The sequence below is a fragment of the Cherax quadricarinatus genome, chromosome 6 (genome assembly GCF_038502225.1).
Source record: "Cherax quadricarinatus isolate ZL_2023a chromosome 6, ASM3850222v1, whole genome shotgun sequence".
In the NCBI taxonomy this organism is placed as follows: domain Eukaryota; kingdom Metazoa; phylum Arthropoda; class Malacostraca; order Decapoda; family Parastacidae; genus Cherax; species Cherax quadricarinatus.
This window is the reverse complement of record NC_091297.1, coordinates 46,644,433-46,656,682: the sequence shown is the minus strand read 5'-3', so window position 1 is coordinate 46,656,682 and position 12,250 is coordinate 46,644,433. Positions and strand designations below refer to the sequence as shown.

The window sequence follows — 12,250 nt, the reverse complement described above, 5'->3', positions numbered from 1 at the left end:
CTGACAATAGCAAAGAATAGTTCAAAGAATTCCAGTTCATTGGCCGTGGTTCCAAGGGGACAAGTAGGTAGAATTCCACTTTGAGAGTCATCAAACTGGTGGGGCTTGGGAACAAAATTGGGATTTTGCTGCCAATTCCAGATACGGTTTGCTGGTGGATACTGGACATCATAAGCTGGTTGTGCTGGTAGTTGTGGTTGTGGTGGGCTGGTGGCAGACGCTCCGCTTTGTCCTTGAACTGAGAAGCCAGCAGCGTGGGTCCCAGCCTGGGCTGGTGAGTCATGCATGGCCGTGGCACTACCATCACCACTACCACCACCTACTGATGCCTGTGGTCTATCCATGCCAAGTGTAGCCACATCATCCTCACTTTCACTGTCTATTCCTGGTGTAGGGCCATGGGATGTACTCCGGGATGTACTCCGTCCCCTGGGCACTGCATAGGGAACACTACCCGAGTGCATGCGGCGGCGTATATACCGACACTTCACTGGCGAATATGTTTCCTCACTATCACTACTCGAGTGATCGTCAAGAGCAATAAAATCACAATCTACATCCCTGTCATCATCATTATTGAAGACAGAGGCCTAGCCACGCAAAAGTAATAGTTTTCTCTTGCAATGAGGTACAACTGAACGTGACTGAGGCGTGCCCACACCAGAGGTAGAGGGTTGAGGATCATCAGGGTTTTCTGCACTACAGTGGACCCCCCGGTATTCGATATTAATCCATTCCTGAGAGCTCATAGAATACCGATATCGAAAACCGAATCAATTTTCCTCGTAAGAAATAATGAAAATCAAATTAATTCGTGCCAGACACCCAGAAGTATGAAAAAAAAATTTTACTACATGAAATATTAAGTTTAATGCAATAGAATAATTACAATAACAATAAAATAATCGACACTTACCTTTAATGAAGATCTGGTGATGATTGATGGGATGGAAGGAGGGGAGAGGTGTTAGTGTTTAGAAGGGGAATCCCCTTCCATTAGGACTTGAGGTAGCAAGTCCTTTTCCAGGGTTACTTCCCTTCTTCTTTTAATACCACTAGGACCAGCTTGAGAGTCACTGGACCTCTGTCGCACAACAAATCTGTCCATAGAGAATAAATAACAAAAAGGCACAATACCGTGACTGGAACAATGCACAAATAACCCGCACATAAAAGAGAGAAGCTGAGGCGTCGTCGTGGGCTTCTCTCTTTTATGTGCGGGTTATTTGTGTACTGTCCATACAGCTCTGTACCTCCCGTTCCTTTACGATTTGTCTAAAATGGGCCACAACATTGTCATTGTAATAGTCACCAGCAAGGCTTGCAATAGCTGTGTTAGGGTGATTTTCATCCATAAAGGCTTGCAGTTCAACCCACTTTGCACACATTTCCTTAATTTTTGAAGTAGGCACAATGTATTCCACAACTGGTATAGGCTTATCAGGGTTAGCCCCAAACCCTTCAAAATCTTTCTTAATTCCCATACTAATTCTCACCCTTTTTACCACAGGGTTGGCACTAGAAGCTTTCTTGGGGCCCATGGTGACTTATTTTGCAGAAACAAGCACCAAACACAGTGATAATATGGATAATATGGAATGTACCGAATGTATCCTTAGATGCGCGCACACTGGCTGTCTTGTAAACACTGGCACACAAGGGGCAGTTCAGGCCACATGTGGACAGGTCTCGTACGAATCATATTGAATACCGGGTTTTCAATCGAATACCGAGGAAAATTTTTTGTGATATAATGCATCGAATACCGGATTTATCGAATACCGATGCCATCGAATACCGGGGGTCCACTGTATTATCAATATCCCGGTCATTCCTTTCGGTCACTAACTGATCAAAGCCAAAGAATTCGTCTTCATTTCCACTTCCATCAGAGTCAGAACTTATCAGATAGGAAGAGGAGAGTCCCAATTTGCCTTGGAGTGAGAGCTGCCTTGCAACGAGGCATGGTGAACAAAGGTAACTGAGCTAGCGTTCCCACAATGCTATGCGGGCGCCTAGAATTTTTGTTTATGGCATACACACACCAGGCAGACCCGTTCTCTCACATGTAGTCCTACCAGCCTTTTCGCCCTAAATTTGATGCCACTAGAATTTTGGCGTACATCTACAGTTTGGACCCTGAACATAAAGCCGTAAATCTACAGCGCGGACCCTGAAAGGGTTAAATCCCCACTAGCATTTCCACAGAACAAGAGTTAGCCTATCCTTCGTAGGCTTGTGTCCTGGCAGTGCCTTTTCCTCTTGTGTGATGTAGGTTCTCTGGCATTTTCTTCCAGAAGAGGCCTGTTTTGTCACAATTGAACACTAGTTGGGGTACGAATCCTTCAGTCTCTACACAATCCTTGAATTCATGCACGAATTCTTCAGCTGCACGTTTGTCTGAACTTGCAGCCTCGCCATGCCTTACCACACTGTGTACGCCACTTCGCTTCTTGAATCAATCGAACTAGCCTTTGCTGGCCTTAAATTCGCTGACAGCAGCACTTATTCACGGTATTTTCTTTACGAGATCTGCATGCAACTGCCTTGCCTTCTCACAAATTATACCTTCTGAAACACTATCTCCCACTTATTGTTTTCGGTTGATCCACACCAACAACAACTTCTCCACATCCTCGACTGTTTGAGACCTTTGTTTTATCATATTTACACCTTTTGCAACATCAAGATGGAACTGATTGTTGACATAGATTTCCCATAAATCCTGGCCAGCTCTATTACACGTATGCCACTTACACAATTTGCAAAAACTTATTTCTTGAATTATATCATGTTTCTCACCTTATATCACCTTCTTTACCAAAGAGCTGGCACTCTGAACTTTCTTTGGCACCATGGTGGCTTATATCACATTTGCAATCAATAAACAAAAACAAAAACCAATGGACGAACACGTGGAGCATTCCTACCCCAACAAGAGAGACGCGCTGAGTGTGATAAGCATGAGAATGTACATCGCCGGTAGGTGAACATTTCTGGTACCAATGATAAACGATTCCTGAGCGGAGGGCCTATATCCAGGAGGGGGGGGGGGAAATTTCACCAAAAAATGTGCTCGAATTCCGAATTGGTCGATTTCCACACCGGCCTATATCCGGGGGCCCTCTGTACAGTGGAACCTCAGCTTACGAACATCCCACCATGCAAATTTTTCAGAATACGACCTGTTGTTTCGTCGATTTTTTGCTTCTGGATACAAACGAAATTTCAGGATAAGAACTTCCCCCTCAAGGGAGATTCCTTTACCCTTTGACTGTTTACGCCGTATAAATACGTCTTATGCGCCACTGTTTCTGACATATTTATACACACAAATTCTAGCGGCTTCAAATCAAGCGGGAAAGGCCTGGTAGGCCTACATGAGAGAGAATGGGTCTTAGTGGTCGGTGTGCACCCTGTGAAAAAAATCTGGAACCCAGCGGTGCATTGTGGGAACGCCATCTTGTTAGTCCATTTTCACCATGCCTCTCGGTAAGAAGTTCCTCACTCCTCGGTGGATTGGAGGTCTTTTGTTCCCAAGTGATAGCTCTAACAGTGATGAAAATGTCAGTGACAGTGAATTCCAGGGTTCTGGAGTGAGTGTGACCGGAAAAAGTGCCCAGGATAACGTAATTAGTGATGAAAACCCATATGACCCACAACCTTCCACCTCTGTTGCTGGGCCAGCTTGTTCACGTTCTCGTTCGCCTGTACCAGGACGAAAGAGGAAACTATTTGGTCGTGTACAACACCCAGATGTTAGCAGTGAATGTGATAGTGATTTCAAGGTCATTGAAAGCAGTTCTAATGACAGTGAGGGTGAATATTCCCCAGTGAAGCGGCAGTATGTACGACGTAGCATGCGGTCTGGTGGTGTTTCATATGCTGTTCCAAGGGGAAGGAGAAACTCTGGGAGCACATCCCATGGCCCTACACCATGACCTGATAGTGAAGATGACGATATTGTTACGATGGGTATGAATGATGCGAGTGAGGGAGCAGGCAGTGATGGTGATAGTGATGGTGGCACGGCCCATGTGGCACAAGCAGCGGGCCACGCTACTACCCACGCTGCTGACTCTGCACAACAACCAGCCTCACCCGACCCCACACTCCCACAACCTGCACAACCACAACCACGGTAGAATATCCCAAACCCACCAGCAGACCACATCTGGGATTGGCAGGACGGTGACGAGTTTGTTCCCAGTCCCCATGACTTATTATGTCACATTAGATAACTAAGCTGTAGAGTTGATATAAGCATTATTTTGTCATGCCTCCTGAGAGGATGGAACGGATTAATTACATTTCAATTAATTTAAATGAGGAAAACTGACTTGGCATACAAACAAATCAGGATACAAACAAGGTCACGGAACGAATTAAGTTGTGTAACGAATTAAGTTAGTAAGCCGAGGTTCCACTGTATATTAGACCCACCAGCTGACGTGTATTAGATGCATGACATCATTTATTTACTCTCAAACATCTGCAAAAATTTAACATTTCCACTAGTTTGAGCTCAGTTTCAAGCCTTTTTCAGTACTAAACCCAATCAAAATCATCTCTACTTCTTTAATATATCTCATATTCTATCAAATGAAACCGAAAAACATGAATACAACTGTAAAAAACATATGAAAAGCACCACAAAGTCGCTGTTTTAATAAAAAATAAGGTCCCAGTTTTTTTTCTCATGCACTGCATGCATAACGTGCACTGTGTGCACACCACATATATGTATTCTCTCATATCTAGACCCAAATTTACCACTTACAGCTTATCTGAGTGAGATGAGCTCAAGCCATAGTTCAACGGCTTGGACCCAGGCTACAAAGCCGTAGAACTACGGGACGGACCCTCAAAGGGCTAATAATCTGGGGCCACGAATGTTGATGCAGTTTTCCCTTATTGAGCCCACTGCACCCCTGCTCTTCACCGAGTTTATCTTGCACTTCCTCACATATCTCTCGCCCTTCTCCCCAACACCCTAGCAATTACTTCTTTTACAGCCCCATCTATAAAAATGTTAAACAACCACAGTGATATAGGCATTGCCAGCAAATATATGTATATTTCTCCTCAGGCGAACTCCAACGTTCACTTCATTGCCTTTTTTTCTCCATCTGACTGAGGATACAGAAGCTAGACTTTTCTCCAACTTATTTTTTGTAAAAAGTTGTTCCATCTCATGACTTGAGTCTCCTTACCCCACACCCACTGCACACAAGAAACAAACAGATCTGATATACCTCATGTGCGACTCAATCTAAATAAAAGGACACAACATATGGAAGAGTCTACCTGAAGGAAATAAAAGCTGCACAACAATAATGTTCAAAAGAATATTCAAGAACTGTCTGACATGATGAAATTGCTTACAATATATGAAAATTTAAAATATTAGCTGTAGTTTTTATCTAAAATACTGGGATTTCTATGAGCTTTTCAATGAGTACCTAAACTAAATTGTAATTACAGCATTCCCTAAACTGTATTTTTGTAAAATATTAAGATTAATTTCATAATGATTATAATGCCCTTACTATTATTACAATAGTGATTACTCTGAATATGAGCAACATACTGAAGAAATCTCTCATTAAAACTTACCAACAATGTATTAGAATACATATTTCTACAATTTAATTATACACATGACAATTTAACACTTATGAATCACCAGTTAAAACTTAGAGAAGAAAAACTGACCTTATGGTTCATTATTTTTCCATACGTTTCCACCAACGACTCTGCATAGAAGGGAGTTTCTCCAAACAGCATTTCGTACATACACACACCCAACGACCACCAATCACACTCCCGGCCATACCGCCCCTGGCCATCCTCCATAGCCTGAGGTGGCAGACAGACAGTGACCAGTATGCTTGGGTGCATAAGAGGAGATAAGTAGTTAAAGTAACAGGCAAACCTCTACTTGAGTCGACTTTCAAAGATTGCCAATATTACAACAAATACCTAAAATATACACTTTAAATGAGGATAGGAAATGTAACAAATGAATAACGTAAATTTTATTAATACTCGGCAAAAAACTGCACAGATTAAAGCATAATGTACGTACTGATCTCATTTTATCATACAGAGTACTTTAAATTTTTAAGTGTGGCAATACACAATGTCATAAATGATTTTCCTAAAACTTAGCATTAGTTATAACAAAATAAACTAAAATGATAATTGAACCTTTCTTCAGCCAGTAGAATTGGTACATGAATTAACATGCCTTACTGAGTTCGGAGAATCTGGGGAAGAGGAGGCAGGTCCCTGGTGTCCTTGCCATTTTACATTTAAATATATTTTCCATTTCCTTACTACATTATCTAGGGGACATTATTGCTTGAAATGTGATAACCCTCTTCATACTGCTATTAATCAGCATTCAATGCTATATTATGTTCCATAAACATAATGATACTTTCAAAATAACAACAGTATTGCACATTAGGAATTATTCCCCTACATTTACGATCTCAAAAGAGGTAAGTGTTATTCAAAGGTTAAGATGAGTTCATAGAATGATAATCCATGCCCAAATCTTGTGGTCATGTTATCTCACTTTTGCATTAAGAAAAAGTCAAGGTAATATTCTAATGATTAAGGTAGTGCCACATGATACAGTGATGGTATAAAAAAAATTTAAGAATTTAATCTTATACAATTTGTAGTAATTGGAGACATGGTCATTAATATTTTTGAAGGGAGAGAGTGTTCTCTAATACTGAGTACTAACAATATGCAGAGGGAAACTACACATTTAGTAAGTGAGGCAACCCTTACTCCAAACCTTGTAAAAAACCACAACAAAATATAACTAAAATGTTTTGCAAACATTAAATGCATTCCAAATTATACAATCTAACATTCAGTAACTGATAAAGTGTTTGTTAGGACAGGGCCAAGACACATTCCATATTCCTAATAGCTCCTCTATATTACTATAAAGCCAATGTTGGTTCCAGCACCAAATTCCATGTCTCAATGTTGGTTCCAGCACCAAATTCCATGTCACTAGTTTTTCCATTTATAATTGCAAGGACTTATGTGTATATGAGCCAGTGAAATACAATAAGAGGTAAGGGTAAACGTTCAACTATGTCCACACACTGGTCTACATTCTGAATACTGACTGATGAATAAGGCCTAAGCAAAGTATAACAATACTTACAACAAGAGTATACAATGTTTAAGCAACAAAATACATTTCTAAGTAGTTTTACAAAAAACTAATGAACAAAGAAAATTGAAATATAATACATTGTTATGGTAATATAGAAACAATGTTTATTACTATTTACTAAAAAATCACAGAATTACAAACTATGCTTTTGTCTCACTCAACACAGTCAGTGTCAAAACTCCATCCTTCAGTCTCTCCATTAAATTGTCCTAAACCTGTATATTAAAGCACAAAGCAGCTATGGGGTTGCTCAAGCCACTCAGCCTTTTAATTCTATCGCCAATGGTCCAGTCACCACACAGACTTACAGCACATGAATCATCAAGGAATGAACGACTGCTGTCAACAAACCTGTCCTTCTCCCATGGCCTATGGGAATGAATAGTCCTGTCAACATTTTTATGAGGTGGCAATATTCGTATTTTAATTATCATGTGCCTTTAGTAAATGGCCAACAAAATTAAATATAATTGTTGACTACGAAAACAAGAAAGCTCATCATTATCAGAGGGGAATAACTGTTCATGATTTCTCATGTTTTCAGCAGCAGGGAACTTTTCAAGTAATGCTACAGCTCAAGAGAAAGATAGCTTTAACAGAAAAAATAAACTGTTCAAGTGCATAAGTTACCTAATTACCTAAATATAGTCCTATTAAATTCTAATAAAAACAAACTAATCTCTTCTGCACAAACCACAACCTACCCTGAGGATTTCTGGAGATATATAATCAGGTGTTCCTACTGCTACATTGCTCTGTACCGTCCCGTCCTCTTGAAGTCGTAGACAAGATCCAAAATCTGCCAGTCGTATATGGCCATTGGCATCTAGTAATACATTGTCCGGTTTGATGTCTCGGTGGACATATCTTAACTGATGTATAGAATCTGAAATGGCATTTATTTCTTTCTTTAACTTATTTATTATAATTAAATTTTGTCTAAACTTGATTTTAACTATATCAGGCTTTAAAGGGTAGGTGCTTGAGCACCCAGTAGGCATGTATGTATTTAGCGATTTGATGTCCTATTGAAATATGAACAGGGTAACATTTGTGAAGGGATTTAGGAAGATGTGAATAACGTATAAAAATATCAGATACAATAAAACAAGGTTGGCACAGGCAGCAGCAGATTTTCTGAACATGTTAAATTTCCAAAAACTGTAAAGATCCAAAATGGCTAATTCCTCGGCCCCAACTGTGTCAAATTATCTACATCTTATATCTAATAGTTATAGTATAAGTGTTATCAACCAAAGATGCTATATTTCACCGTAATAAAATATAAATTATATGAACTACCCAAATACCAATCACCATAATAAAATATAAATTATTTGAACTACCCTAATGCCAATTACCCTCATGTTAGAGTGTTTGAGGAAACAGTTCTAGTAATTCAAAGAATAAAAGGATACTGTGTGCAGGTTATTTGTGTATTCCACGACTGGAACACCATTGTGTGATTAGTTAATGGTCCAAGTCAGACTGAAACATCATCATATGTTTCATTCTTCTATGTGCAGGTTATCTGTGCACAGCAATAAAAAAAATACAACTCACCTATAGCAAGAATCATTTCTGCAATGTAGAAACGTGCCATATCTTCTGGGAGTCTGTCCTCAAATTTACTAAGTAAAGTGAGCAAGTCCCCTCCACAATAGTAATCCATCACCAAATACTAAAAAGAGAGAAGTGTAAATAATAAGACAATACAGAGTTATGATGGTATTTGTGCAACAATTAATCTGAATAATAATGTAACCACATGGAGACAAAACATAGGGTGAATGGGCACACTATATTTCAGCCTCCAACTAAGGTCTTCAGCACCTATTCAAGAAAGCCTCAGTTGGAGGCCAATATACAGGCCCATTTCACCTTTTTTTTTTTCTGTCTTCATGTGAGTTTGTGTTATACAGAAGCATATGATAAATAATAAATGTAAAATAACATCTGCCTCAAAATAATAATTAGTAGATGACTTCTGTTCTTAACGGCTAGAAAGATGTATACCATGCAAGCCCTGCTCCCAAAAAGCTGGTGTCTAGACAGTACCAGTACCTTAACCCTTTGAGGGTTGGTCACGTGTAAGTACAGTGGACCCCCGCCTTACAAACGCATCGCGTTACGTTAAATCCGCCATACAACGCATTGAACGCAAAAATTTTGCCTCGCCTCACGATAAAAAACTAGCCTTATGTGATTCATCCGGGACGCATCCCACGTGTGGCCTCAGCGCCAGTGTTTACAAGCCAGCCAATGAGGTCGCATCTATGCATACATTCGGTACATTTCACATTATCCCAGTGTTTTTAGTGCTTGTAACTGCAAAATAAGTCACCATGGACCCCAAGAAAGCTTCTAGTGCCATCCCTGTGGTAAAAAGGGCGAGAATTAGTATGGAATTGAAAAAAGACATTAAGGAAATGTGTGCAAAGTGGGTTGAACTGCAAACCTTTACGGATGAAAACCACCCTGACACAGTTACTGCAAGGCATGTTGGCAACCCATACAATGACAATGTTATGGCCCATTTTAGGAAAGTCTTAAAGGAACGGGAGGTACAGAGCTCTATGGACAGATTTGTTGTGTGACAGAGGTCCAGTGACTCTCAAGTTGGTCCTAGTGGCATTAAAAGAAGAGGGGAAGTAACCCCGGAAAAGGACTTGCTACCTCAAGTCGTAATGGAAATTCATTACCTTTGTAACTTGTGAGTTCATTACCTTGTACCTAGTTCAGCCATCACAACTTTGGGAGCCCAGTCCCTGGACCCATTACGTACCTCTGTAATCTGTAAATACCTTTGTAACTTGTCATGATTGTGACTAGATCTACCTGGAGTTCATTACCTTTGTAAATTGTGAGTTCATTACCTTTGTAAATTGTGAATTCATTACCTCTGTAACTTGCTCAGCTATCAAAACTTTGGAGTCCAGTCCCTGGACCAATTATGTACCTCTGTAACCTTTTGACTACCGCCCACAGGATGGGTATGGGGTGCATAATAAACATATTAAACTAAAACTACCTCAAGTCCTAATGGAAGGGGATTCCCCTTTTAAACAATAACTTCCACACTCTCCCCTCCTCCCATCCCATCAATCATCACCAGATTTTCAATAAAGGTAAGTGTCATGTATTCTATTCTTAGTATAGTAATTGTGCATGTCTTCTTCAGTTTGTGTGTATTAAAATTAATATTTCATGTCGTAAAAAAACAATTTTTCTCATACTTTGGGGTGTCAGGAATGGATTAATTTGATTTCCATTATTTCTTATGGGGAAAATTAATTTGGCTAATGATAATTTCGGCTTACGATGAGCTCTCAGGAACGGATTAATATCGTCAGGCGGGGGTCCACTGTACATTATTGCAGCCAGGGTCGGTCACATACTTGTACGCCTAAATTCAAGAGCTTTCAAATCTGGTGGAAGAAAGCTGGCAGGCCTACATATGAAAGAATGGGCCTGTGTGGTCAGTGTGCACAGTATAAAAAAAATCCTGAAGCACGCTGTGCATAATGAGAAAAAAAAAAAACTTCAACTGTTTTTCGTTTAAAGCAGCAACGTTCTAGTGAATTTTCATATGGTATTTATGTTTGTATTCTTGTTTCCTTGGTCTCATTTGATAGAATCGAAGATATATTACAGAATTAGAGATGATTTTGATTGGTTTCACGATGACAAGTACCTTGAAATTGAGCTCAAAGTAGCGAAAATTATCGATTTTTGCCAATATTCAAGAGTAAACAAATCAAGTCATGCGTCCAATACACGTCAACTGGCGAGTCTAATATTCTTTCAAAAGTGTGCTGATATCATTTATACCATTTTTACAATAAGAACATAAGAACGAAGGAACATTGCAGCAGGCCCACTGGCCCATGCGAGGCAGGTCCAAGTCTCCTACCGGCTTAAGCCAATGCACCCAACCTAGTCAGGTCAGGTCACATTGACTTAAGGGAGGAACACGGCAACCGACCTGGTAGCACAAGCTATCAGGTCCAACTCACACCCACCCACATCCACTCATGTATTTATCCAACCTATTTAAGCTACACAACGTTCTGGCCTCTATAACGGTACTTGGGAGTTTGTTCCACTCATCCACAACTTTATTACCAAACCAGTACTTTCCTATATCCTTCCTGAACCTGAATTTTTCCAACTTAAAATCATTGCTGCGAGTCCTGTCCAGGCTAGATATTTTCAGCACACTATTTACATCCCCTTTATTTATTCCTGTCTTCCATTTATACACCTCAATCATATCCCCCCTAATTCTACGTCTTTCTACAGAGTGCAGATTCAGGGCCCTTAGTCTATCCTCATAGGGAAGATTTCTGATACATGAGATCAACTTTGTCATCCTCCTTTGTACATTTTCCAGAGCATTTATATCCATTCTGTAATACGGTGACCAAAACTGTGCAGCATAATCTAAATGAGGCCTAACCAAGGATGTAATAGAGTTGAAGAACAACCTGAGGACTCCTATTATTTATGCTTCTTGATATGAAGCCAAGGATTCTATTAGCTTTATTGCGAACACGTATGCACTGTTGTCTTGGTTTCAGATTACTGCTAACCAGAACTCCTAAATCTTTTTCGCAATCTGTAATATTAAGATCTACATTATTTAGTTTATATGTGGCATGGTTATTGTCCTGTCCAACATTCAGAACTTTGCATTTGTCTATATTAAACTGCATCTGCCACTTCTCCGACCACTGCATCAGTCTATTCAAATCTTCCTGGAGTGCTCTAATGTCCTCGTCAGAAAGAATTCGACGGCCTATTTTGGTGGCATCAGCAAACTTGCTGATGTCGCTCTTTATGCCCTCATCTAATGTCGTTTATGTAGATTGTGAACAGCAGGGGGCCCAACAGTGACCCCTGTGGAACACCGCTCGTGATGCTTCCCCACTCTTGATTTCTCCCCATTTATGCAAACTCTCTGCTGCCTATTTGTCAACCATGCCTCTATCCAGGAAAAAATTTCTCCTCCTATTCCAAGTGCCTTAATTTTCCTCAATAGTCTCT

The 12,250-nt window shown here is 40.1% G+C and overlaps 1 protein-coding gene across 1 annotated transcript in view; it reads right to left on the bottom strand.

Moving 5' to 3' along the window:
- LOC128691697 (serine/threonine-protein kinase MRCK alpha) overlaps positions 1 to 12,250 on the bottom strand; it is a 163,398-nt gene that overhangs the window by 68,072 nt on the left and 83,076 nt on the right. The window contains exons 5-8 of the mRNA XM_070105408.1: positions 8,768 to 8,885; positions 7,909 to 8,090; positions 7,556 to 7,573; positions 5,716 to 5,859 (exon numbers count right to left, since the gene is read on the bottom strand). Coding sequence (XP_069961509.1) covers positions 5,716 to 5,859; positions 7,556 to 7,573; positions 7,909 to 8,090; positions 8,768 to 8,885 — 462 coding nt within the window. The remainder of the gene's footprint in view (positions 1 to 5,715; positions 5,860 to 7,555; positions 7,574 to 7,908; positions 8,091 to 8,767; positions 8,886 to 12,250) is intronic.